Here is a 26,748-nt window from a genome sequence, read left to right as displayed (position 1 = left end):
TTCACATATATGTAGTGGGAATTGGATAAACTAGTGTACGATGGTGAATCTCAACAGTTCATAAGCAGTAGGAAACACAGAAGCATCGGCTCTCCTCATGAGGTCCCTAAGAAGAGTCAGGATGCACTCACTGAGTAATGTCATTTGTTGGGAAGGAAGGTTGTCTAAATTAGACATAATCCTAATTTGTAGGATATTTTAAAAGTGACTTTTTAATTAGTTGTTACTTATGTATGCAATGTAATAAAAATTTTTAAGTAAAAATAATCCACAATTCCCCCACCAAAGGCATAGATTATTTTTCCTTGTCCATATTCCCTGCCAGTCCTTGCTCATCTGCATAGGTAGTAGGGCAGGGTGCCCAGGCACTGTCCACATTTGCTCATTTAATCCCCACAATGACCTTAAGAGCACTGTCCCCATTGCACAGGTGAGACTCGGAAAGTTAAACAACTCGTCCTACGTTGTACGGCAAGGTTCTGGAATTGAGTTCTGATGGATCCAAATCTTAAGTCTATACTTTTAACTTCTCTGTAACATGGTTCCTGTGTTGTGTGATCAGGTCAAATATATCCTGCTTTATTTTTCCATCTTGCTAAATGAACTTATCTTTTTTACTGACTGCACAACATTCATTTGAAGAAACATATTGTAGTTTAACTTTTCAGTATTCTGGATATTTATGTATGTCTTATTTCTCTGCTATGTAGCTAGTACTACAGTGAACATTTTCTTGCCTAATGCTTTTTTTCTTCCTTCTTTTGAATTAATTTCTAAGGATAAATTCCTAGGAGTGGTATTATTTTTCAAGTGATATAAACATAAAATATTTTAAAATACTTTTACATACCTTACAGAGGTTTTAGAGAACTTTTAATGAAGAGATAAGAATTATTATATTCCATTCTTACAACAATCCTTGTGAGCTTTTGCTACATGCTGGGCACTGAACTAAATATTAGTTGTACAAAAACACCAGAAGATGAGACTCTCGCCTTCCTGGTACTTAATCTTACTAAGCTAGAAAATTACATATTTATATTAAAAATACATTTTCTTCATAAGTTACACGATGACAAAATTCACACCAAGTCTTCTAACTTATTAGGAGTAAAGAAACCTAGGGGCTTCCCTGGTAGCTCAGTGGTAAAGTTTTAGGCTTTAGGTAAAGCTACCGCCCAACAATGCAGAAGACGGGTTTGATCCCTGGCCTGGGAGGATCCCACATCCTGTGGAGCAACTAAGCACATAGAGCCCAGGAACTGCAACCACTGAGCCCACGTGCCCTAGACCTTGTGCTCCGCAGCAAGAGAAGCCGCCACAGTGAGAAGCCTGCGCACCGCAACAAGAGATCAGCTCCTTCTCGCCTCAACTAGACAAAAGCCTGTGCAGCACTGAAGATCCAACACAGCCAAAAATAAGTACGTAAATAAAAATCAGCCTATAAAAAATAAAGAAAACTAAACTAGTAAATATTTGCATATTTTTCACTAAGGAATATAGCATTTTTAGGTGTTTAGTACATCCCAGCTTGGGCTTCTCAGGTAGTTCAGTGGGCAAAGAATACACCTGTAATGCGAGTTTGATCCCTGAGTTAGGAAGATCTCCTGGAAGAGGGCACAGCAACCCACTCCAGTATTCTTGCCTGGAGAATCCCATGGACAGAGGAGGCTGGTGGGCTACAGTTCATAGGATCACAAAGAGACAGACACGACTGAAACGACTGAGCACACACACACTCACGTTCCAGCTCCCACACTTAGGGCACATTCTTGGGCAATTCACTTAATCTTCCAGTTTCCACATGTGCAGAATGGATATAAAGTTCTGTAGGATTAACTGAGATAGTACCTCTGAGCACTTGGAGAGGTGCATACCACTTAGTGAGTGCTCAGTAACTGCTAGCCAATTCAATGGTGTGTTGGAACTGGCTCAGACAGCCTTGTGATTACTAAGCTTTTAGTATTTTGGAAGTCATTAAGCACAATTGTTATTAAATATTCCTCATCATGGTACTATTTACACCACAAAAATTGGTAAATGCTACTAATCAAGGACTTTTGTTCGAAGGGTGGTTATTACACATTTCACCAGCATACTACTGACTATTACTATTCATATATACATTACCCTTCCTCTGGAAAAAGATGTTACGATGTAATCAAACCACAAGCTAAGTGGGTAAAAAAATAAGTAGCCAGTGGGGTTTCTTTCTGTATTGCTGACTAGTAAAGCAGGCTCAAAGTTGCTTAAGAAGCTACCATTTGCATATTCAGTGTGCAGATATATTGTAAACAACTCCCACACAGACAACTCACTAGTAAAGCATGTGGAAGTGGAATTTAAGTGAGCAATCTGTTATAGCACTCCATTAACAATATGGTTGTGAAGTGAAGGAGAAGAGAACTTAGAGTGGACTAAAGAATGTAGCATTCATGGTCTTGCCATTAGACCAAGTCTCTTTATTAACTTAAAACATTAGCTAATGTAACCTCTCTGAATCCTGGTTTTCTTATCTGAAAATGAGGAAAATAACACTTAATGAAACTGGGTATGTCAATATAGTGAAAATGAGTATACTACCCAAAGCAATTTATAGATTCAATGCAATCCCTATCAAGCTACCAACAGTATTCTTCACAGAGCTAGAACAAATAATTTCACAATTTGTATGGAAATATAAAAAACCTCGAATAGCCAAAGCGATCTTGAGAAAGAAGAATGGAACTGGAGGAATCAACCTGCCTGACTTCAGGCTCTACTACAAAGCCACAGTTATCAAGACAGTATGGTACTGGCACAAAGACAGAAATATAGATCAATGGAACAAAATAGAAAGGCCAGAGATAAATCCACGCACATATGGACACCTTATCTTTGACAAAGGAGGCAAGAATATACAATGGATTAAAGACAATCTCTTTAACAAGTGGTGCTGGGAAATCTGGTCAACCACTTGTAAAAGAATGAAACTAGAACACTTTCTAACACCATACACAAAAATAAACTCAAAATGGATTAAAGATCTCAACGTAAGACCAGAAACTATAAAACTCCTAGAGGAGAACATAGGCAAAACACTCTCTGACATACATCACAGCAGGATCCTCTATGACCCACCTCCCAGAATATTGGAAATAAAATCAAAATAAACAAATGGGACCTAATTAACCTTAAAAGCTTCTGCACATCAAACGAAACTATTAGCAAGGTGAAAAGACAGCCTTCAGAATGGGAGAAAATAATAGCAAATGAAGCAACTGACAAACAACTAATCTCAAAAATATACAAGCAACTCCTACAGCTCAACTCCAGAAAAATAAACGACCCAATCAAAAAATGGGCCAAAGAACTAAACAGACATTTCTCCAAAGAAGACATACAGATGGCTAACAAACACATGAAAAGATGCTCAACATCACTCATTATCAGAGAAATGCAAATCAAAACCACTATGAGGTACCATTTCACACCAGTCAGAATGGCTGTGATCCAAAAGTCTACAAATAATAAATGCTGGAGAGGGTGTGGAGAAAAGGGAACCCTCTTACACTGTTGGTGGGAATGCAAACTAGTACAGCCACTATGGAGAACAGTGTGGAGATTCCTTAAAAAACTGGAAATAGAACTGCCTTATGATCCAGCAATCCCACTGCTGGGCATACACACTGAGGAAACCAGAAGGGAAAGAGACACGTGTACCCAAATGTTCATCACAGCACTGTTTATAATAGCCAGGACATGGAAGCAACCTAGATGTCCATCAGCAGATGAATGGATAAGAAAGCTATGGTATGTATACACAATGGAATATTACTCAGCCATTAAAAAGAATACATTTGAATCAGTTCTAATGAGGTGGATGAAACTGGAACCTATTATACAGAGTGAAGTAAGCCAGAAGGAAAAACACCAATACAGTATACTAACGCATATATATGGAATTTAGAAAGATGGTAACAATAACCCTGTGTACGAGACAGCAAAAGAGACACTGATGTATAGAACAGTCTTTTGGACTCTGTGGGAGAGGGAGAGGGTGGGAAGATTTGGGAGAATAGCATTGAAACATGTAAAATATCATGTATGAAACAAGATGCCAGTCCAGGTTCGATGCACGATACTGGATGCTTGGGGCTAGTGCACTGGGACAACTCAGAGGGATGGTATGGGGAGGGAGGAGGGAGGAGGGTTCAGGATGGGGAACACATGTATACCTGTGGTGGATTCATTTTGATTTTTGGCAAAACTAATACAATTATGTAAAGTTTAAAAATAAAATAAAATTTAAAAAAAGATACAAAACACCAATAAAGGTCACTTAGTTAAATTTGAAAAAAAAAAAAAAAGAAACTGGGTATGAAGATTAAATGCGATGTGACCAACGTATGCATGTGGGTGTGTTCAATTTTGTGTCTCTTTGCGACCCTTTGGACTGTACCCTGCCAGGCTTCTCTGTTATGAGGTTCTCCAGGCAAGAATACTGGAGTGGGTTGCCATGCCTTCCTCCAGGGGATCTTCCTGACCCAGGGTTCAAATCTATGTCTCCTGCATCTCCCTACATTGGCAGGCAGATTCTTTACCACTGAGCCACCGGTATCAGTTCAGTTCAGTTCAGGCACTCAGTCGTGTCTGTCTCTTTGTGACCCCATGAATTACAGCAGGTCAGGCCTCTCTGTCCATCACCAACTCCCAGAGTTCACCCAAACTCATGTGCATCGAGTCGGTGATGCCATCCAGCCATCTCATCTTCTGTCGTCCCCTTCTCCTCCTGCCCCCAATCCCTCCCAGCATCACAGTCTTTTCCAATGAGTCAACTCTTCACATGAGGTGGCCAAAGTATTGGAGTTTCAGCTTTCGCATCAGTCCTTCCAAAGAAATCCCAGGGCTGATCTCCTTTAGAATGGACTCGTTGGATCTTCTTGCAGTCCAAGGGACTCTCAGGAGTCTTCTCCAACACCACAGTTCAAAAGCATCAATTCTTTGGCACTCAGCTTTCTTCACAGTCCAATTCTCACATCCACACATGACCACTGGAAAAACCATAGCCTTGACTAGATGGACCTTTGTTGGCAAAGTAATGTCTCTGTTTTTGAATATGCTATCTAGGTTGGTCATAACTTTCTTTACAAGGAGTAAGCGCCTTTTAATTTTGTGGCTGCAATCACCATCTGCAGTGATTTTGGAGCCCCAAAAAATGAAGTCTGACACTGTTTCCGCTGTTTCCCCATCTATTTCCCATGCAGTGATGGGACCAGATGCCATGATCTTCGTTTTCTGAATGTTGAGCTTTAAGCCAACTTTTTCCCTCTCCTCTTTCACTTTCATCAAGAGGCTTTTGAGTTCCTCTTCACTTTCTGCCATAAGGGTGGTGTCATCTGCATATCTGAGGTTATTGATATTTCTCCCGGCAATCTTGATTCCAGCTTGTGCTTCTTCCAGCCCAGCGTTTTTCATGATGTACTCTGCATATAAGTTAAATAAGCAGGGTGATGTTCAAGCTGGTTTTAGGAAAGGCAGAGGAACGAGAGATCAAATTGCCAATATCTGCTGGATCATGAAAAAAGCAAGAGTCACTGGTATAGTAGGGACTAAATATAAATCTATCTTCCTCTCTCCCTTAAGATGTGACAGTCTTAGGTGTATCTTCCTACTGAAAGATGGAGCCAGTGGAAATGAAAGAGAATCTGTTATTGATGAGACATGATCACAGAGGAATCTGGAATGGATGGTATCAGTGGAAGGTGGAAGGATTAGCTTTGGAATGAAAGCAGAACAATACTTCCTGTTAGGAAACAAGGAAGTATGGCAGCATTTAAATTTTTAAAATTGCAGATATGGAGTGGGGAGGTCAAGAAGTTCACACCTGACAGCCTGTTTTCTCTGTGTTGTTCAATAAAAAGTAGTTGGTCCAGAGCCAGGAGCTGAGGGAGAGAGGAAGAAGAGATGGCCTTGGGTGGGGGGGGGTTGAGGGGGGTGGCTAGGGGGAGGGGGTGGATTACTGAGCAGCCCAGAGGACACGGCTTGGTGGGAGACCACATTTGTGAGGTGTCCCTCTGCCATCCAACCCCAGTGTGGCCCTGGGCCAGATGTGGAAGTGGAGAAGGCACTCAGTCAGACTGATCCAGGAATCAGAATCGGTAGGGCAGGGGTAGCAGAAAGATGAGGCAGGAGAGAAGGTACAGCAAGAGAGGATGATGTGATGGTGATCAGAGAGAAATGTTGAAGCCAAGGGCTGGTTGAAAGTCTTGAAGGAACAGGATGAGCCAAGGTGCCAAGAGTCCAAGGAGCTCAAAGAGCAACAACCATGGAAGGATAAGGGTAGGACAGAGTCAAGAGCAGGGGTGGGGTGGGGGCTCTGTTGTCAGAAGCCAAGAGGCAAGCATTTCTAGGTTTACTCAGAGGATTACCTAGAGTTCCTCTGGGTAGTAGTAATGGTTTGGGTCCAGCCCCGGGTTAATCAGAGCCAAGTACTCTAAAACAAAGCATGGCATGGCTGAAGAAGATCTGAGGCTGCAGACAAGATACAAGACTAGTTTTTCCAGGTGACTCAGGCTGTATCTGAAGGAATTACAAGAAGAAAACAAATCCAAAAGTTCAAAGTCATTAGAGATGCTAGTGAAATAAGTGAATATTTCTCCAAGAAAATAATTTCTGCTTCTTTAAAGGAGATAACACACACTTGGATATGTTAACAAGTGTATGTTTGTGTGAAAAAAAGAATCTTGTAGCTTTGTAGCCACATGGCAGCTAAAGAAAGACAATATATAAAACCCATATGAGAGCTCGTTAGACTGGGAAAAAATATACGAATGAAGATGCCATTCCAAGAGGAAGGGGATATATGTATACATACAGCCGACTCACTTTGTTGTACACTATACACTAACACAATATTGTAAAGCAATAAAACAAAAAAAATGTCATTTAAGATTCATTTATGAAAAGAAAACATTGGAAACGTGGGTATCAACAAAGTATAATAATTAAGAAAATTGGGGAATATACTTATGATACAATATTATCTGGTTGTTAAACTGATGGTTATAAAGACTATATAATAATATGGGAAATATTTATGATAATACATTAAGTAAAAATCAAATGTAGTATTCAGGTACACAGTACACCATGATTCTAAATGTGTAGGAAACAAATATAAGATGAAGACAATCTTAACAGTAGGTTTTATGGAAGATTTCCCTTCTCTCAATTTTCTTGCATTTTTTATAACATGGCTATGTTAAAATTTTAAATTATTGCATTCAATTTCAACTCTTTCCATACTGCTTAGGAATTTCTCCTTGTGGGCTTCCTAAAAACAGCTCAAGAAAGGAGCTCAAAAAAACCCTTCTTCCAGTCTCAATCCCACCTCCTCCACCCAGTTGGTGACCTTGCCTTTGCCGCTGCTGCTGCTGCTAAGTCGCTTTAGTCGTGTCCGACTCTGTGCAACCCCACAGAGGGCAGCCCACCAGGCTCCCCCGTCCCTGGGATTCTCCAGGCAAGAACACTGGAGTGGGTTGCCATTTCCTTCTCCAATGCATGAAAGTGAAAAGTGAAGGTGAAGTCGCTCAGTTGTGTCTGACTCTTAGCAACCCCATGGACTGCAGCCTACCAGGCTCCTCCGTCCATGGGATTTTCCAGGCAAGAGTACTAGAGTGGGGTGCCATTGCCTTCTCCGACCTTGCCTTTGACCATAGGCTAAATCTCCCCAACTCTCTATCTTTGCATTCAGTTGTCTGCAATCTCTGCAATACTGTCTTCCCCAGGCTAACTCCATCCTGTCTCTGGAGAAAGAAGGTTCTTCCTACTCTTCACTCCAGACCACTGCTTGTATGATTTCCTCTTTTTCGCAACACTTTGATCTCTTCTTCCTATCCTTAAACTGCTCACCTAAGCCAGGTACAGCTACCCAGCTCCTCAGAGATGCTTTCCCCAATGCTCCTGCCTTCTATCAATCTTGCCTCAAAGAGAATTTTCCTGTAGAACTCTTACTGAATGTGGTATGTGCTCTAAAGCCAAACTTTCTGAGCGTAAATTCTTGCTTCTCCACTACCTGGGATATTTACCCATATTATCTCAGGTTCAGTTCAGTTTAGTTCATTTCAGTCACTCAGTCGTATCCGACTCCTTGCGACCCCATGAACTGCAGCACGCCAGGCCTCCCTGTCCATCATCAACTCCCAGAGTCCACCCAAACTCATGTCCATTGAGTCCGTGATGCCATCCATCCATCTCATCCTCTCTCATCCCCTTCTCCTCCTGCCCCCAATCCCTCCCAGCATCACAGTCTTTTCCAATGAGTCAACTCTTCACATGAGGTGGCCAAAGTATTGGAGTTACAGCTTTAGCATCAAGTCCTTTCAAAGAACACCCAGGACTGATCTTTAGAATGGACTGGTTGGATCTCCTTGCAATCCAAGGGACTCTCAGGAGTCTTCTCCAAGACCACAGTTCAAAAGCATCAATTCTTTGGCGCTCAGCTTTCTTCACAGTTCAATTCTCATATCCACACATGACCACTGGAAAAACCATAGCCTTGACTAGATGGACCTTTGTTGGCAAAGTAATGTCTCTGCTTTTGAATATGCTATCTAGGTTGGTCATAACTTTCCTTCCAAGGAGTAAGCATCTTTTAATTTCATGGCTGCAGTCACTATCTGCAGTGATTTTGGAGCCCCCAAAAATAAAGTCTGACACTGTTTCCACTGTTTCCCCATCTATTTCCCATGCAGTGATGGGACCGGATGCCATGATCTTCATTTTCTGAATGTTGAGCTATAAGCCAACATTTTCACTCTCCTCTTTCACTTTCATCAAGAGGCTTTTGAGTTCCTCTTCACTTTCTGCCACAAGGGTGGTGTCATCTGCATATCTGAGGTTATTGATATTTCTCCTGGCAATCTTGATTCCAGCTTGTGCTTCTTCCAGCCCAGTGTTTCTCATGACATACTCTGCATATAAGTTAAATAAGCAGGGTGACAATATACAACCTTGACATACTCCTTTTCCTATTTGGAACCAATTGTTCCTGTTGTTCCATGTCCTGTTCTCACTGTTGCTTCCTGACCTACATATAGGTTTCTCAAGAGGAAGGTCAGGTGGTCTGGTATTCCCATCTCTTTCAGAATTTTCCACAGTTTATTGTGATCCACACAGTCAAAGGCTTTGGCATAGTCAATAAAGCAGAAATAGATGTTTTTCTGGAACTCTCTTGCTTTTTCAATGATCCAGTGGATGTTGACAATTTGATCTCTGGTTTCTCTGCCTTTTCTAAAACCAGCTTGAACATCTGGAAGTTCACAGTTCATGTATTGCTGAAGCCTGGCTTGGAGAATTTTGAGCATTACTTTACTAGCGTGTGAGATGATCAGGTTACTCATCTTTAAAATAGTGACAGTGATAGAACTTACTTCACAAGCACTCAACAAATGCAGGTTTTTATTTGTGTTCCTTGACTATTGGGGTGTTCACCTTGTTTCCCTTACCACAGTGCAAATTTTTGGAGACTATTTTAGTCTTACATAGTAACCACTGTCTCTGTTTGCCCAGGACTCATGGATTTCCCGGGATTCGCTATTTTCAGAACTAAGACTGAGGAAATCCCAGACAAATTGGGACATTTGCCCTGCATTCATGCCTAAGGCAAATGTCTTACACATAGGAGATATTTAAAGAATACTTATTGAATGAGTCTGTATCTAAAATCATAATACAAACAAATATTTCCTGTATAAACATAGATCTAAAAATCTGCATTCAATCTAGAACAATAAGTTCTCTTTTCCTGTGTTGATATGGCAATTGATATATTTAAACAAATCCTTTTTAAAAAACAGATAATGTTTTAATCCAATTAAAGTTATTTAATTTTTCGTGTACATTTTACAACACTGATGTTAGCCTTCTATTAATATAATGACTGTCTGGGGAGGCCTTACAAATAGCTGTGAAAAGAAGAGAAGCGAAAAGCAAAGGAGAAAAGGAAAGATATAAGCATCTGAATGCAGAGTTCCAAAGAATAGCAAGGAGAGATAAGAAAACCTTCCTCAGAGATCAATGCAAAGAAATAGAGGAAAACAACAGAATGGGAAAGACTAGACATCTTTTCAAGAAAATTAGAGATACCAAGGAAACATTTCATGCAAAGATGGGCTTGATAAAGGACAGAAATGGCACGGACCTAAAAGAAGCAGAAGATATTAAGAAGAGGTGGCAAGAATACACAGAAGAACTGTACAAAAAAGATCTTCACGACCCAGATAATCACGATGGTGTGATCACTCACCTAGAGCCAGACATCCTGGAATGTGAAGTCAAGTGGGCCTTAGAAAGCATTACTACGAACAAAGCTAGTGGAGGTGATAGAATTCCAGTTGAGCTATTTCAAATCCTGGAAGATGATGCTGTGAAAGTGCTGTACTCAATATGCCAGCAAATTTGGAAAACTCAGCAGTGGCCCCAGAACTGGAAAAGGTCAGTTTTCATTCCAATCCCAAAGGAAGGCAATGCCAAAGAATGCTCAAACTACCGCACAATTGCACTCATCTCTCACACTAGTAAAGTAATGTTCAAAATTCTCCAAGCCAGGCTTCAGCAATACGTGAACTGTGAACTTCCAGATGTTCAAGCTGGTTTTAGAAAAGGCAGAGGAACCAGAGACCAAATTGCCAACATCCGCTGGATCATATAAAAAGCAAGAGAGTTCCAGAAAAACATCTATTTCTGCTTTATTGTCTATGCCAAAACCTTTGACTGTGTGGATCACAATAAACTGTGGAAAATTCTGAAAGGGATGGGAATACCAGACCACCTGACCTGCCTCTTGAGCGACTGAACTGAACTGAACTGATATCATCTTTGGGGGAGATGCAAACCTGAATGTTCTGCGGAAGAATCCTGACAATACAAGGAAGAAGCAAACTTTAAAAACTTTTGTCCAAATTCTGAGTCTGTATTAACTGCCAAATTTTCTTCTACCCTTAGAAAATAACTAGATTAATTAATTTGCTCTGTAGTTTATTTGTGCAAGTTGAAACCAAGTACATTTCTACTTTTTTAGGACTGAGGATTCCTCATTTACAGAAAATCCTAGCCAATAGAATGCGGAGTTGAAGCAACTTTTTATCTTGACATCACAAGCTTAATTCTCTTCACCACCCCTAGCAACCAGTATGCAGTCCTAGCAACAGCAGCTGGTACACCGGAACAGCATTGTTTAAAATAAACACTCTTCCCAGTTGGCATTTGCAAGTGATCTTTTTCTTTCCATCGTTTAAAATATAAGTGTGAACATATCTTAAGAAAATGTAAAACAAAATGAAAACTGCTTGGAAAGGTATGCAGGAAAATGAAAATCATGAGAAAATGCTAACTGCCAAAAGAAATTTATGCTTTGCCCTTTATCGCCACCAGAAATATCATTCCCAGATATATTGAAAGCTTTTCCTAAGGGTTCTCAAAATTTAGAGTTATCAAGGATCTCCTAAAAAAAAAAAAAAAAAAAGTCATCCCCATAGAATTCCATTTTTCAAGTGTTTGGAGAGTACCATGTGCTAGGAGACACAAGAATACAAAGATGGAACAAAATAAAATCGTAAGGCAAGTACACAAATAGCTACAAAACACAAGATATAGAGACAGGCTCCATAGTATAATGGTTTGGAGAATGGTCTCTGAGCCAGACTGATTAGGTGTGAACCATTGCTTAGCCACTTAGCAGTGGTGTGAGTCCATAAGTCACTGAGCCTCTCTGTGTTGCACTTACTCATCTGTGAAACAAGGGGTAATAGTAGCACCTGCTTGCAAAGGTTGATGTGAGGCTTACGTGAACTAATTTACATCAAGGGCTTAGCATAGGGCCTGACACAGAGCGAGTGCTGTATATGTATGTATTATTATTAATTTTAGGATAGAATGTTACAGGTAACATAAGACAAGTTAAGAAGACGTGTAATAGATGGTTAAGGAAATAGAAGCACATCTCAGGAGAGCAGGATGAATTTCAGGGAGGAAATGAGCTGGGTTTTAAGCCACGTGACAAGGACAATAAGACTGATAAGCAAAGGGAGAAGTGACCCAGCAGATGGAGAGATGAGGCATTAGAACTTGAGAAGGAAGAAGGCTGAGGGATTATGGGGAACAGGGAGGGCACGTGGGGGCCTCACCCAATAAGATGCTCCTCACTGGCTCTCTGAGGGCAGCACAACTCTGTGGGAAGTGAAAGTGGGAACATGCCACCGTGGCCAGTGCAACAGCTCTGAATTTTGATGTAACTCCACGTGTCTGGAAAAAGTTAACGGTTCAGTTTCGGCCAAATAATAATAACATGGTGTTGAGGGCAGGTGAAAAAATACAGGAGAAGAGCAGAAAAGGAAGCTGAGAAGGGGCAGTTGGAGGCCAGGAAAGGCCGGGAAGCACACCAACACCACACTAAGTCACTGGCTCCATTGTGTTGGCCATGGCTTCTCAAAGTGAGCAGTCTCCTTGGAGTATTTCCCTTAGACTCTATTATGGTGTTGGATAAAAATGCAGATTTCTTAGGAAGAATGGGGGATATTGAGATCAAGTGAGGGCTGTAGTAAAAGGAGGCAGGAAGATGTTCCAGGAGAGGAGAGGACAGCCTTAGAGTCATCTTCTGAAGTTCTTACTTCTGACTCCCACCTCCCCAAGATCTGCCTTTATTATGAGATGCAGGGGGAGGAGGCAGCTAGATTGGGAAATTAATAACTCTCCTGCCTTCCTCTGTGAGTGTGCAATTATCACATGAACTCGTGAATGTACTCTTAAATCTTCTTTGAGGTCCAGTGTATGGACTGGACCATACAAAGCTCTCTCCCTTAAAGGGTAGTTAAGGCCACATCAGCAAAGGAATCCCTCTCTGTTCATCTGTTGGCATGGACATATGGTATATGAGTGATCTGCAGAAAATAGGAATCATTGCAAGGAACCCTCACCCCACATTGGGAAAGACACACTCAGAGAGCCAAAGGGAGTGACATGGGACAGGCCACACCTTGTTGTATGAAAAATAATGCAATGACAACAGGAAAACAAACAAAGATGTTAAGGATATAAGCCACAGAGCTAGGAAAATGAGAAACACACATTTCTCTCTTTTTAGGCTCTGATAATCAATCTAGAGAATCTCTCTTCTTGGTGTAGTAAATGCCTATGTGAGGTCATAGCCATGGTTTGATGGATGTCTCTTCAGATTCTACTCTTTTGACTTCATTTTTTGTTATATTCAGTTTCATCTGTATCCTTTCCATAATTTGATAGGACAAAGTCTAGGTCTGTTGTAAATCCCATCACTCAAAGCAACACCTGTAAAGGCTCCCAATTCACATTCATGTGGGTGAAAGGAAAATAAAAACAGTCTTAGCTGAAGTTCAGACTATCAGAGGTAAAGGAGATTTGAATGCCTGAAACATTAGGGGTGTGCCTTCCTGTGCAAATTAATTTGAAGGTTTTGAGAAAGCAAAGTACACATATACAAATGCAAGCAGCCAAATAATCTTGCTTGTGAAATCAATGAAGAATTCACTAAACCATGCATTTTAAAATTAAATAATGATTTAATGCCCTCTTTGTATGAAGCCTTGAAAAGTTTTATTAATTATAAATCTCTTTCAATTCATACCATGAGAAGGTAGATCCTAGAATTTTCAACAAAGAGTAGATGGTAAGGACACTCATGCCCTGAATGTAGGGAAAAAAAAGAAAAACACAACAGGGGTGGGGGTAGGGGAGAAAAGAAAAGAATTTTAGATCTCCTCCTTACAACAATCCCATCAAGTCAATAAAAAGCATCACGTACAGTGGTTTGTATTCCAAAGACTCTGCAAACCAACGTTTCTGATACCTAGTATCTGGAAACAGTGCAAAGTAATAACCATAATAACAACTGTGTCTGCAAACGATTTTTATTTTTCATTTAATTTTTTCCTCAAAGAAATCCTGTGACAAGGAAGTTCAGGAACTATTATCTCTGTTTTGCTAAACAAAAGAAATAAATAAAGCTCAGAGAAGTTAACTGACTCAACCAGTGAAACCAAGTTGTGCGTGAATCCTAAATATTGAAATTTCCTGGCCCATATTCTTCTCCTTTCTAAAATCTCAACAGAAACTGACATAGAAGGAACCAGCACCATACAAGCTGGGTCTCCCACCAGCTTCACCCTCCAACCCCAAAACCCACAACTCACAGACATGGATGAGCATCTTCCTGCTCCTACCATTTTCTGGAAGGCATTTCAAGGGCATGGAGGGTGGTTGACCCCCATATTATGCACAAATTTAAACACTCATGATATTAAAAAAGGTATTTTTTAAACACTTTATACAGTAGGCTACTAAGCAGAAGGTATATACTTGTTTAAGTGGGTAAATATTTAAGATAAATTAAGTTTAAAAAAAAAAAGCAAATTATAGGAAGACATATGTGGTGCTTTAGAGGGTATGTAAATGGTTTCTCGGAGAAGGCAATGGCACCCCACTCCAGTACTCTTGCCTGGAAAATCCCATGAACGGAGGAGCCTGGTAGGCTGCAGTCCATTGGGTCACTAGGAGTCGGACACGACCGAGTGACTTCATTTTCACTTTTCACTTTCACGCATTGGAGAAGGAAATGGCAACCCACTCCAGTGTTCTTGCCTGGAGAATCCCAGGGACGAGGGAGCCTGGTGGGCTGCCATCTCTGGGGTCGCACAGAGTCGGACACGACTGAAGCGACTTAGCAGCAGCAGCAAATGGTTTCTCTGGTGGCTCAGATGGTAAAGAATCTGCCTGTAATTCAGGACACCAGGGTTTGATCCCTGGGTCGGGAAGATCCCCTGGAAAAGGAAACAGCTACCCATTCCAGTATTCTTGCCTGGGAAATCCCACGGACAGAGGAGCCTGGCGGGCTACAGTCCACAGGATTGCAAAGAGTTGAACTAAACACTTTAGGGCATACTTAAGACTGCTTACTTATTACAGAAACACACACATACATATAAATGCAGCACACTGCAAACTAAAGCTAACAGAAGTTACTTCTGAGGACTTGGGAAGAGTACTGCATTTGGGGGTGTAATCAGAAGGGCTAAGCAATGGTGTTAAACACCTGAGGTTTGGACCTCCTTGTGTGGTTTTGAATCCAGTTCAAATAACCGCTATATGGCCACAGGCAAGTCACTCAGCTTGCTGTGCCTTTGTTTCCTCATTTTTAAAATGAAGGTGATTATAGGACTGATACACAGACTACCCCACTGGCTTAGTGGTGAAGAATCTGCCTGCCAACGCAGGAGACAAGGGTTTGATCCCTGCGTCTGGAAGATCCCTTGGAGAAGGAAATGGCAACCCACTCTAACATTCTTGCCAGGAGAATTCCATGAACAGAGGAACCTGGCAGGGTAATGTCCATGAGGTCACAGAGTTGAACATGACTTAGCAACTAAACAGCAACAAAATACATGCCGCATGAAATAACATCTAAGTCACTTAGTGTCTGTACCTTAAAGAAAAAGCTTTCAATACATGCTAGGTATTAACTGCTGAAGTTTTTATAAGCAGAATGCATTACTTGTATATGGAAGCTGGGAGTCTGAGATCAAGGTGTCATCAGGGTTGGTTGCTTCTGAGAGAGATGAGAGATAATCTGCTTCATGCCTCTCCTAGTTCCTTGTGCTTTGCAGGCCACCCGTGGTGTTCCTTCAGCTAGTAGATGTATCACCCTGATCTCTGACTTCATCTTCTCATGGAGTTCTCTGTGTGTTGGGGGTGTGTGTGTGTGTGTGTGTGTATCTTTGAATCCGAATTTCCTCTTTATCTAAGGATGTCATACTGAATTAGTGGCCACTCTAACGAACTCATCTTAACGTAGTCATCTGCAAAGACTATTTCCAAAGAATATGACACTCACAGGTACTGGGGGGGTTAGACCTGACATGTTTTGAAGAAGATACAATGTAACCTATTATAATGGGAGAAGACCAAATTAGAGGTTACTGCAGTAGTCTAGGTTTTCCTTAGAGTAGTGGTCAAGTAGATTTTTTTTAATGAAAATATTTGGTGATTAGGTACAATGCAGAGAGGCAGAGACCTCTGGGTTTCCTACTAAAGCATCTGGTAGATGCTGGCAGCATTTACTGAGATGCAGTGAGGGCTGGAGTAGATGAACTGGGGTAGATACAAAAACGTCTTCAAAATTAACTTTAACAAAATGCCCATATAGCTTATTCCAATAATATGTGACATGGGCCAACCAGGTTTATTTTAAAAGACTGAAGTTTATTTTTTTATATATTTTATTTCCTATGCTTTTAGTCTCCTTAATGATTTCTGACATTCGCCTTTCAATATTCTGGGTCCTTCCTTTATAAACACATGTATGTTGTTCTCCATGGAGGCTTCTGTACTCTTGGCTTTGAGTGTCAAGTGTTCGAGTGGCTTCAGGTGCAGAACCCCATAGGAACAAAACTGGGACTCTGTAAGAAGTGGGAAGGTGCCTATTTCTTTTATTATTCTGTCTGTATATAACCTAAAGGGACCCTAATAAATGCTCCCAGCATAAGCTATTATAGTAAAGTTATGCAATGAATAGAAATATTGGCAATTAAAAAATACTTTTGAATCTCTATGTTGTGTGCTGAATTACATGCAGAGATATCATTAACACACTGGAGACACTGGGGAGCCCATGGGTGACACATATGATTTGCTGCAAGAAATTCTGCAACAAGTGTTAACAGCTTTAGGTCTACATGGGTGACTTGTAATAAAAGATGCCTGTGGCAAAAACAAGAGAAGAGGAGTTGTGGGAAGCAGTTTGGAAAGTAGTAGGGTGAGCAGAGGCAAGAACTTTCTGGGCTTGTAGGAACATACTTTGGGAAAAGAAATTTCCCAGTCATTGAGCAACTGTCAGTGACACTAATATTGAATCAGCTAAGTAAGCTGTAGGACCATCTCTTCTGTGTCTGTTCATCCAATTAAGACATATGGACTGGGAGTTGGCCATGTGTTGGAGATATAGCAGGGAACAACCAGAAATAAGCTCCTGCCCTCATGCAGCTTACACTATGGGGAACAGGAGGCAGGCATTAAACAAGGAAACAAATGTATCATAGTGTTGCAGATTAGAAGGAATGCTCTGAGGAAAGCGCTGTACAGGATAGAGTTTAACTTCCTGCTCTCAGATTCTGGGGGTGTGCCTGCCAATTTACAAAGAGAGGTCGAAAAGGCCACTGTTTAAGAAGTGAGTGTGAGTGTAGTGTGATGGGGGAGTCAGGCCTTTGGCTTCTTACAGCCCCAAGTTCAGATTCTGGTTCCAGCCCTTTCTGACTGTGAGGAGCTGAACAGGTGACTTAACCTCCCTTAAAAATGTGTGTCTTAGAGCACCAAGCTTGGTCCTCAACTTCCTCCACTCTGCCTCCGGAAAGACATTATTTATTACTGGAAACTGAGGTTTGGAACAATTAAGTATAACTGTGCAAACTGTTAGAAAAAGCAAACATGGATAATGCCTGAAGTTTCTATGCCCTCTTCACATTTAAACCTCATAGTGTTTTTCCCCTGTCATGGACATACACAGGAACAATTTATATATTAAGAAAGATTACATACCAGTGAATTCAATTCAAAAACTTTTATGTGATATCTTCATGTATAAATAACTTGAGAGAAATACAAAGGTCAAAAGGAACTGCATCTGTCTCTAGAAAGAAAAACATAAACATGTAAGTCGTCCCTCATTATCCAAGGGAGACCGGTGGGAGAAACCCCTAATGTTACTGAAATCCATGGATATTCCAGTTCCTTATATAAAATGACATAGTACTTGCAAATAATCGATGTGTGTCCTCTAGTGCATTTTAAATCATCTCAAGATTATATACCTAATACAATGTAGGTGCTATATAAATAGTTGCCTGTGCCTTTTGGAACTCTCTAGAATTTTTTTTCCTAATATTTTTGATCAGCAGTTGATTGAATCCATAGATGCAGAACCCACAGATACAGAGGGCTGACTGTATAGTTATAGCACAGGGAAGCGGCAACTTTGCACCAGATAGTACAAAGCAAATGCCACAAGGGCAGGGAAGGGGATCAAAGTGCTATTTCTTAGAGTCTGAGAGGTGGAAGTTAAAGTGGTCCCTGCTTGGTGAGAGGAAGGGTTCTCCAGGGGATTCGCCAGCAGGGATGGGGGAGGATCCCTGATGGAGACAGAAGGAGCCAAAGGAAAAACAGAAAGGGGCAGAAGAGTACAGAAAGGGGCAGGAGAGTACAGGGTGCTTAAAATGTTATTTTGAAATGGGCAGATCTTCTTATTTTGAAATCAGGAAATGAAATTGAAAGAGACAAATTGGGGGCAACTGTAACTTCCTTACTGGACACTTCTTTAACGTGGGGTATGACTTCAACCTTGAATTATTAGGGTAATAGAAACATGCTGAGGATACATGCCATTTCCAGCTCCAAAACCTGAATTCAGATGACCTGGCAAAAGGACACTCCGAAAAGATAAGATAAGGAGGTGAAAACCACCACACTCACCACCCCCCTCCCCCACCCCCCGCACCTGTCACCAGGAATGGTTTGGTTCTGGTCTCTTCTAAGATGCTTAGTAAGAGCATTAGTAATTCTTATGCCCCAGCAGGACATAGGATGAAATACCTACGGAGACTGGGCAATTCAAGTTGCCAAATAGAGATTTGTTTCCACCCTAGATTTTCAATTATAATTTAAGACCCTCAAATCTACTTCAGGATTCTCTGGTTTTCGTTCCCCTCTGAAAAGTCCAATCTTGATTCTAAATGAAGACTTCCAAATGTTTTGCAGCAGAAAAATAACTGTAAATACATTTTGGCAAGATTTGAATACTTTTTCAACTTTCTGCAGCATATGCAGATAATAATTGAATAAAATTATAAATTATATAATGCCACTTGAAAGTTTTGTTGAAAGAAATATATCATCTCAAGTCTCAGGCCAAAAGTAGGCTGTAAATAAATACCTATATATTCTCAAGTTACAATTTCCAAGTTGTTTCACCATACAAAGGGGGATATTTTAAAAGCATATCATTAGCAGTTCCAGTTTATGAGAGCTCATTGAAAAACCCAAATCGAATTGGTGATATCAGTATTTGTTATGTACTGTTGATACCGAGATGGAACTACACAGACATTCTGCTACTAGTAAGATAAAAGTAATCCACATTTATTGTATACTTGTGGGCTTTGGAAGCACACTATTTGCCCTAGTACATGAAGCTATCAGAGGAGCACCTTGTAAGATCCTAATGAGCAACTAATCCAACCTCCTTATCCTATAAAAGTGGAAACTAAGTCCTAGAGGGATTAAACAGTTGTCCACAATGTTGAGCACCAGATGACCCACCCAAGATGGATGATCACACAGCACCCCCTAAAGACATGGCATTTGCAGGGTACTGTCTGCCATTAGAGTGAACCCGAGGGCATCTTGCCCTGCAGATTCTGACCTTGATTTCTAAGCATGTATCTAACTCCAATCTTTGTGCTCTTTTGCTCTTGTTAAGTCCCCAGTATTACTTTAATTTTCCTGTGAAGAAAATAATTATCTGAAAAAAGTTTCTATTTTCCTCTCACCTCCCTTCCTCCCAGACACACACACACGCACGCACGCACACACACAAGAGAGAGAGAGAGAGAGAGAGAGAGAGAGAGAGAGAGAGAGAATATTACTTTCCATCTAATAACTATTGAGTCAAATTGTCCGAATGACATCCTGAGAATAATAGGCTTTCAAGAAAGCTCAGCAGCTAATTTAATATCCAGGACAACAGAGTAAAGGAGGTCTGGAGGGAGAGAGACACATGCTTCCTATTTGAGATCCCTTTTGCATTAACCACCTGCTCTTTGCCTCATTTATAATTCTTCCAGACAGACTGCTACTTGCCATTGTCAACAATGACCTATCAGAATTGCAGTATAGTTTCAGAACACAGATGAGAATAAGCAAAGGCCAGAGCAAGAAACAGAACAGTGTCTTCAGTACCACTTTTCCATCGCTAAAGGCCTTCTTGCCTCCATACAAACATCAGCATCCATCAAGCTGAAGGAATGGAGCATATCTGGTTCCCGGATAAGGTAACAAAGGCTTCAGGATGTTCACGCATGGTCTCACAGCCTTTTTTCAGAATAGGTGTTTTCCCTTCTGAGTTGGTACCAATCTGCACATGGGGAGCTTGGCTGGGAAATGGATCTGGAATCATTCTTTCTATTAAAGAGGCCAGTGCAAATGGTCAAACAAGGAAGGAACTTCAAAGGTAATACTAGAATTTGTTGTAGCTTGTCTAGAAATGCAGCCACTTAACACAGGCTACCTCTACAAAATACCAAAACAACCAACCAAATAGGAAAAAAAAAAATCTAATTATTAGCTATCATGTGATGCTTATGAAAGATTGCATAAGAGCTATTATTTTTAATTCATACAAATGGATATTGATTATGAACATCATCCTATGGTGCTGAGATTAACATCAGATGAGATAGTTATTGAGAAGATGCTCCTTTATTGGCAGAAAGGATAAAAGGGGGAAGCCATAGATGGGATGACAAAGTCTGTACAGCACAATAAAGGTTGGTGTTCGTAGATTAGAGACCCTATCATATCCCATGATTCCCTAAAACTAACCTAAATGGAACTATGAGGCCAATATCCAGAAATCCATATATATTGTATAATATACCAATAAGCAAATACATTGAAAAAAACAAAACAGAAAATAGGTACAATGTTGCAGAGTAACCAGGAACATATTAAAAGATAGTCTGGGCTTCCCTGGTGGCTCAGATAGTAAAGAATCTGCCAGCAATGAATGAGACCCAGGTTCAATCCTTGGTTGGGAAGATCCCCTGGAGAAGGGAATGGCTACCTACTCCAGTATTCTTGTCTGGAGAATACCATGAACAAAGGAGACTGGCAGGCTACAGTTCATGAGGTTGCAAAGAGTCGGGCATGACTGAGCAACTAACACTTTTTCACACTTCAGTTATTTAACTAGTTTAAATATTAATATATTAATATATGTCCCATGTGTTGCTGAAAGCAATTTGACAAACACTAACCCATCAGTCCTCATAATACTTCAACTAAGTACGTACTATATCCAATGCTGAATTCATCTCTAAGGTTTTAGCAAATTAATTCCCCCCTCCCTTGATAGTTCTTTGATGCCCCTTTAAAAGTGTGTGTGCATTCTCAGTCACTCAGCCATGTCTGTTTCTTTTCAACCCCATGGACTGCAGTCTGCCAGGCTCCTCTGTCCATGGACTGTCCCCAGCAAGAATCTGGAATGGGTTGCCATTTCCTATTTCCAGGGGAAATAGGGGCTATTTCCAACCCAGGGATCGAACTCACATCTTTTGTAACTCCTGCATTGGCAGGCATATTCTTTACCACTGAGCCACCTGGGAAACCTTGTGGTCCTAATGACTTTATATTAAATGATTGGCAAACACAAAAGAGACATATTACTTATAATAAGGAATAAGTATTTGTCTCGGGGGCTTCCCTGGCAGTCCAGTGGTTAACATGCTACGTTGCCAATGCAGGGGGCGAGGGTTCGATCTTTTGTCAGGGAACTAAGATCCCACATGCCATATGGTGCAGACAGAAAGATCTTTTTTTTTTGATCAGCACAATAAAGGCAAGTAAAAAAAATTTTTTTAAGTATTTGTCTCGGTTGATCAGCCAACTAACCAAGACTCTGTTTAATTTGTGGTGGTGGTTTAGTCACTGAGTCGTGACTGATTCTTGCAATACCATGGACTGTAGCCCATCAGACTCCACTGTCCATGGGATTTCCCAGGCAAGAATACCGGAGTGGGTTGCCATTTCCTTCTCTTGGGGATCTTTCTGACCCAGGGATCGAACTGCAGTCTCCTGAATAGCAGGTAGATTCTTTACCGACTAAGCTACCAGGTTATAAATTCACTGTTCATACCTATATCTATGAAAAATATGAAAATATAAAAATAAAGAATATAGCAATAAACCCCCAGTATTCATCCTCAGAGTTAACAAATATCAAATATCAAGATTTTCCTATACTTCGTGTTTCTATCTGCACACTCCTCTCTCACTTTACCTTCCTCTTCTCCTTTGCCATTTCCTTCTCCCTCTCTCTCTCCCTCCCTCCTTCTCTCAGTTATTTTATGGAGAATCCCAAATATCAGTTCATTTCACCGTTAAAACTACAATATGCATCTCTAAAATAACATGGATGTTTTTCTCAAATAATTTTGGTCTATTATGTCATCATTGCACTTGAAAAAAGAAAAAATACTTTTCTTTTCTCTAATCATCGAATACATATACATACTCAAATTTTCCTGATTCTCAGTTGGTATGTTTGAGTCAGGATTCAAACAAAGCCCACATACTGCACTTGCTTGTTTGATTTCATTTAATCTAGGGTAGTGTACATGAGTGCATGCTAAGTCACTTCAGTTCTATCTCTTTGAGACCCCATGGACTGTAGTGCGCCAGGCTCCTCTATCCATGGGATTCTCCAGGCAAGAATACTACTGGAATGGGTTGCCATGCCCTCCTCCAGGGGGTCTTCCCGACCCAGGGATTGAACTGGCATCTCTTATGTCTCTTGCATTGGCAGGCAGGTTCTTTACCACTAAGGCCACCTGGGAAGCCCGATCTAGAGTAGATCTCTCTTTATTTTTCTTTTTTCATCCCATTGATTTATGAAAGAACTTGAGTCAGTTGTCTGACAGAATATCACACATTCACAACTTTTCCGTTAGCTTTCTTCTGAGATCATTTAACTTATTTCTTCATCTGCCATCTTCCTTGTAAATGGAAATTAGCCACAAAGACTTGATTAGACTCAGATTTTACTATTTTCCCAGGGATATACCATAGGTAAAGTGAAGTGAAGTAAAAGTCGCTCAGTTGTGTACGACTATTTTGCGACCCCATGGACTATAGAGTCCATGGAATTCTCCAGGCCAGAATAATGGAGCGGGTAGCCTTTCCCTTTTCCAGGGGATCTTCCCAACCCAGGGATCGAACCCAGGTCTTCAGCATTGCAGGTGGATTCTTTACTAGCTGAGCCACAAGGGAAGCCCATACCATAGGTGGTGCTGTGTAATTTGGGTGAATTAGGTCAAGAGGACTTGATCTTACTGCTGCTGAGATTGATCAATCAGTGGGATCAGGTGAGGACTGCCTGAAGCCTCGTTGGTATGATTACCCATCAATCTTTCATCTTGTGGCTTCTTGAATTCATGAGCATTACCTAACTCTGTTGCTTTATTTGGGCTGCAAAACAGTGATTTCCTAATTATATCATTCTTTCCCTATTCATTGCTTGGAATTTTGTAAAGAAGAAATTTCCCTTTTTAGGTAGGTGCATCTGGTTGTCCAAAAATAAAGTTCATACTGGAAAAACAATATACAATTAATTCTTTCATATGATTCATAGTCTTCTACTTTTAGAGTGGAGTTGTTGCTCTAGTTATTGAAGTGGTGTCCAATAATGTCTCCTTCTATCTCTGTAGTTTTATGACAACCCCTTGGTTTTAATGTATTTATTCTGTTTCCAATAATTGCATTCAATATCTCTTTCATGCCCAAATTGTCTCATGTTTGGCTCAGTATCCTTTGATAACTCTTTTGGTCTTTGGAATCTCCCCTGTGAATTCTACATATTTTTACCCCAAACCTGGAACCAGTCATTCCTCTAGTAATCCTGGTTCCCTTCAGAATGGTAGAGTATTCTTTTTACTGAGGTATAATTTTTAAAATTAATTTTTATTGGAGTATAGTTGATTTACAGTGTTGTGTTAGTTTCTGCTTTACAGCAAAGTGAGTCAGTTACACATATATATCAGAGTAAAACGGTTTTTGGAGATGACAATTTGAATAGCATGATGCTCATTTCTGTTGGGTTATTATTTCTTTTATGCCTCCTCACTGGACAGAACTAAGAAATACATAATTATAAATAAAGATAAAACTTTAAGTTTATATTGCCATTACCAATTACATTAAATAATGTAGGATTTTGCTTAGTATATTTGACTTTTATACTAAATTTCTTTTCTGATATCTGAAAATCTTTATTCCTTAAAACACTAAAATAATCACTAACTTGCATTCTGTAAATAACTATAACACTAAAAACAAGCAAAAAATATTTTGATATTATAATACCAATATCACTAATGAGTGAAGTGTAAGATTTCTTTGCAGCTCTATATCTCCTCAGATAATATTCCCTTAAAGATTGTAAAAATACCCATGTTCTGAAATCACTTGAAATAATTCTTTCTCTGTGGTTATGGCACATACAATTAGATTCATTTGTTTTCATTAATTTTCAAATTTTAGACATTGCTTTATTTTCTTTTTTAATTTTATTCTCTGAATATATTTACATATTTCCAGGTTCAAAACCTTAAAACAAGATAAGTCAAAGAGGTTTCATTTTCACTACCCTCAGTCCACCATGTTCCCTGAATCCACATACAGGTGATCATTTTCATTAGTTGTGTTAGTTTGCCAAGTTTATCCTTTCATCTCTTCTTGGCAAAGAAAAATATTCTGTACAGATATTTATTTATTACCACCCCTCCCCTGCTGTTCTTACATAAAAGGTAGCATACTACATATGCCTCTCTGCTTCTTTCTTTTGTTTTCTCAATATATATACCGGAGATGCTTCACACTAATGAGTTAAATCTTCTGCATTCTTTTTTTGTACAAGTGCCTGCTGTGTTATCCACCTTTTTCAGCTGTCTTCAGTGGGCAGATTATTCCAAATTACTTAGTCCCCATTGCCAGAGCCAACTTTCTTCTTCTTGGATCTGCAGGTAAAACATTAGTTTGATAAGTACAGCTCCATGCCCACAGGTACCAGTTATTCCCGTGTGGTTTCACTGGATGACGGCAGAATCTTTTCTCACCCTACTGCCCGGCCCTCTGGTACTTTACTCCAGAGAAGTATAAAAAAGAGCACAGTGCGGACAGTGAATGCTACCAAGACTCTCTCTCTTATCCTCTATTTGAAGAAACGTTTCCAAACTGAAATATGCCGCCACCATTTACTAAAAAGAAGAGACATTAGTTGGCCAACAAAGGTCCGTATAGTCAAAACTACAGTCTTTCCAGTAGACATGTATGGATGTGAGGGTTGGACCATAAAGAAGGCTGAGTGCCAAAGAATTGATGCTTTTGAACTGTGGTATTGGAGAAGACTCTTGAGAGTCCCTTGGACAGCAAGGAGATCCAACCAGTCAATCTTAAAGGGAATCAATCCTGATTATTCATTGGAAGGACTTACACTGAAGCTGAAACTCCAATACTTTGGCTACCTGAGATGAAGAGGCAACTCATCAGAAAAGACCCTGATGCTGGGAAATATTGAAGGCAAGAAGAGAAAGGGAAGACCAGCAACAAGATCGTTGGATGGCATCACCGACTCGATGGACATGAGTTTGAGCAAGCTCTGGGAGATGGTGAAGGACAGCAAAGCCTGGCTTGCTGCAGTCCACAGGGTCACAAAGAGTTGGGCATGACTGAGTGAACAGCACAAGTATCATTTCCTTCTTCCCTTGATGTTTTCTGAGAGTTGCAGCATCTAATGAATTCTCTCATTCAATCATTCAATAGAAATGTTTACTGAACATCAACTATTTGGAAGGCTCTGGACATACATAAAAATAAAATTAGGCATGGTTTCTGCCCCCAAATGGTATTAATGGAGGATTCATGAAAAAGATATTCTGTTTGAAATAAATTCAACCACATACTGCTTATCAAATGATCATTTAAAATGACTCAGAAATGTGGAGAATAAATTTAGTAACTTACTTATCAGGGAAACATAAAAATAAGGTAGGAATAAAGAATATGAATATCTAATTAATTAATACAGTAACTCTTTGTATGATGTTGTGAAACTGCTGCACTCAATACGCCAGCAAATCTGGAAAACTCAGCAGTGGCCACAGGACTGGAAAAGGTCAGTTTTCATTCCAATCCCAAAGAAAGGCAATTCCAAAAGATGTTCAAACCAACTCACAATTGCACTCATCACACACGCTAGCAAAAAATGATCAAAATTCTATAAACCAAGCTTCAACAGTACATGAACCTTGAACTTCCAGATGTTCAAGCTGGATTTAGAAACGGCAGGGGAACCAGAGATCAAATTGCCAATATCCGTTGGACCATTGCAAAAGCAAGAGAGTACCAGAAAAATATATACTTCTGCTTTATTGACTATGTCAAAGCCTTTGACTGTGTGGATCACAACAAACTGGAAAATTCGGAAAGAGATGGGAATACCAGACCACCTTACCTGCCTTCTGAGAAATCTGTATGCAGGTTAAGAAGCAACAGTTAAAACTGGGCATGGAACAACAGACTAGTTCCAAATTGGGAAAGGAGTATGTCAAGGCTGTAATTGTCACCCTGCTTATTTAACTTATATGCAGAGTACATTATGTGAAATGCAGGGCTGGATGAAGCGCAAGCTAGAATCAAGATTTCTGGGAGAAATAGCAACAACCTCAGATACACAGATGACAGAAAGCAAAGAAGAACTAAAGAGCCTCTTGATGAAAGTGAAAGAGGAGAGTGAAAAAGTTGGCTTAAAGCTCAACATTCAGAAAACTAAGATCATGGCATCTGCTATATTTATATTTAATGATTTTTATATATAAAACATTTCAGTATCTCTTTTTTACTGATGTATTTTCC

General features: G+C 40.1%; 1 protein-coding gene across 6 annotated transcripts in view; it reads right to left on the bottom strand.

Annotated features, from left to right (window-relative positions):
- Window positions 1-26,748, bottom strand: part of IQCJ (IQ motif containing J) — an 850,319-nt gene that overhangs the window by 363,382 nt on the left and 460,189 nt on the right. For 5 of the 6 annotated variants that reach the window (XM_086392331.1, XM_086392343.1, XM_086392306.1 and 2 more), the window contains one exon: window positions 23,933-24,851. The exons of the other annotated variant lie outside the window; for it this stretch is intronic. In XM_086392331.1, the coding sequence (XP_086248457.1) occupies window positions 24,798-24,851 (54 nt within the window). In that variant the 3' untranslated portion in view covers window positions 23,933-24,797. Of the gene's footprint in view, window positions 1-23,932; window positions 24,852-26,748 lie in introns of those variants that run through there. 6 annotated transcript variants of the gene reach the window in all.

This window comes from Bos grunniens, chromosome 1, assembly GCF_055505025.1.
Source record: "Bos grunniens cultivar Pamir isolate PY7600 chromosome 1, Bosgru_T2T1.0, whole genome shotgun sequence".
Taxonomy (NCBI): domain Eukaryota; kingdom Metazoa; phylum Chordata; class Mammalia; order Artiodactyla; family Bovidae; genus Bos; species Bos grunniens.
This window is presented reverse-complemented; position numbering and strand designations above follow the sequence as displayed.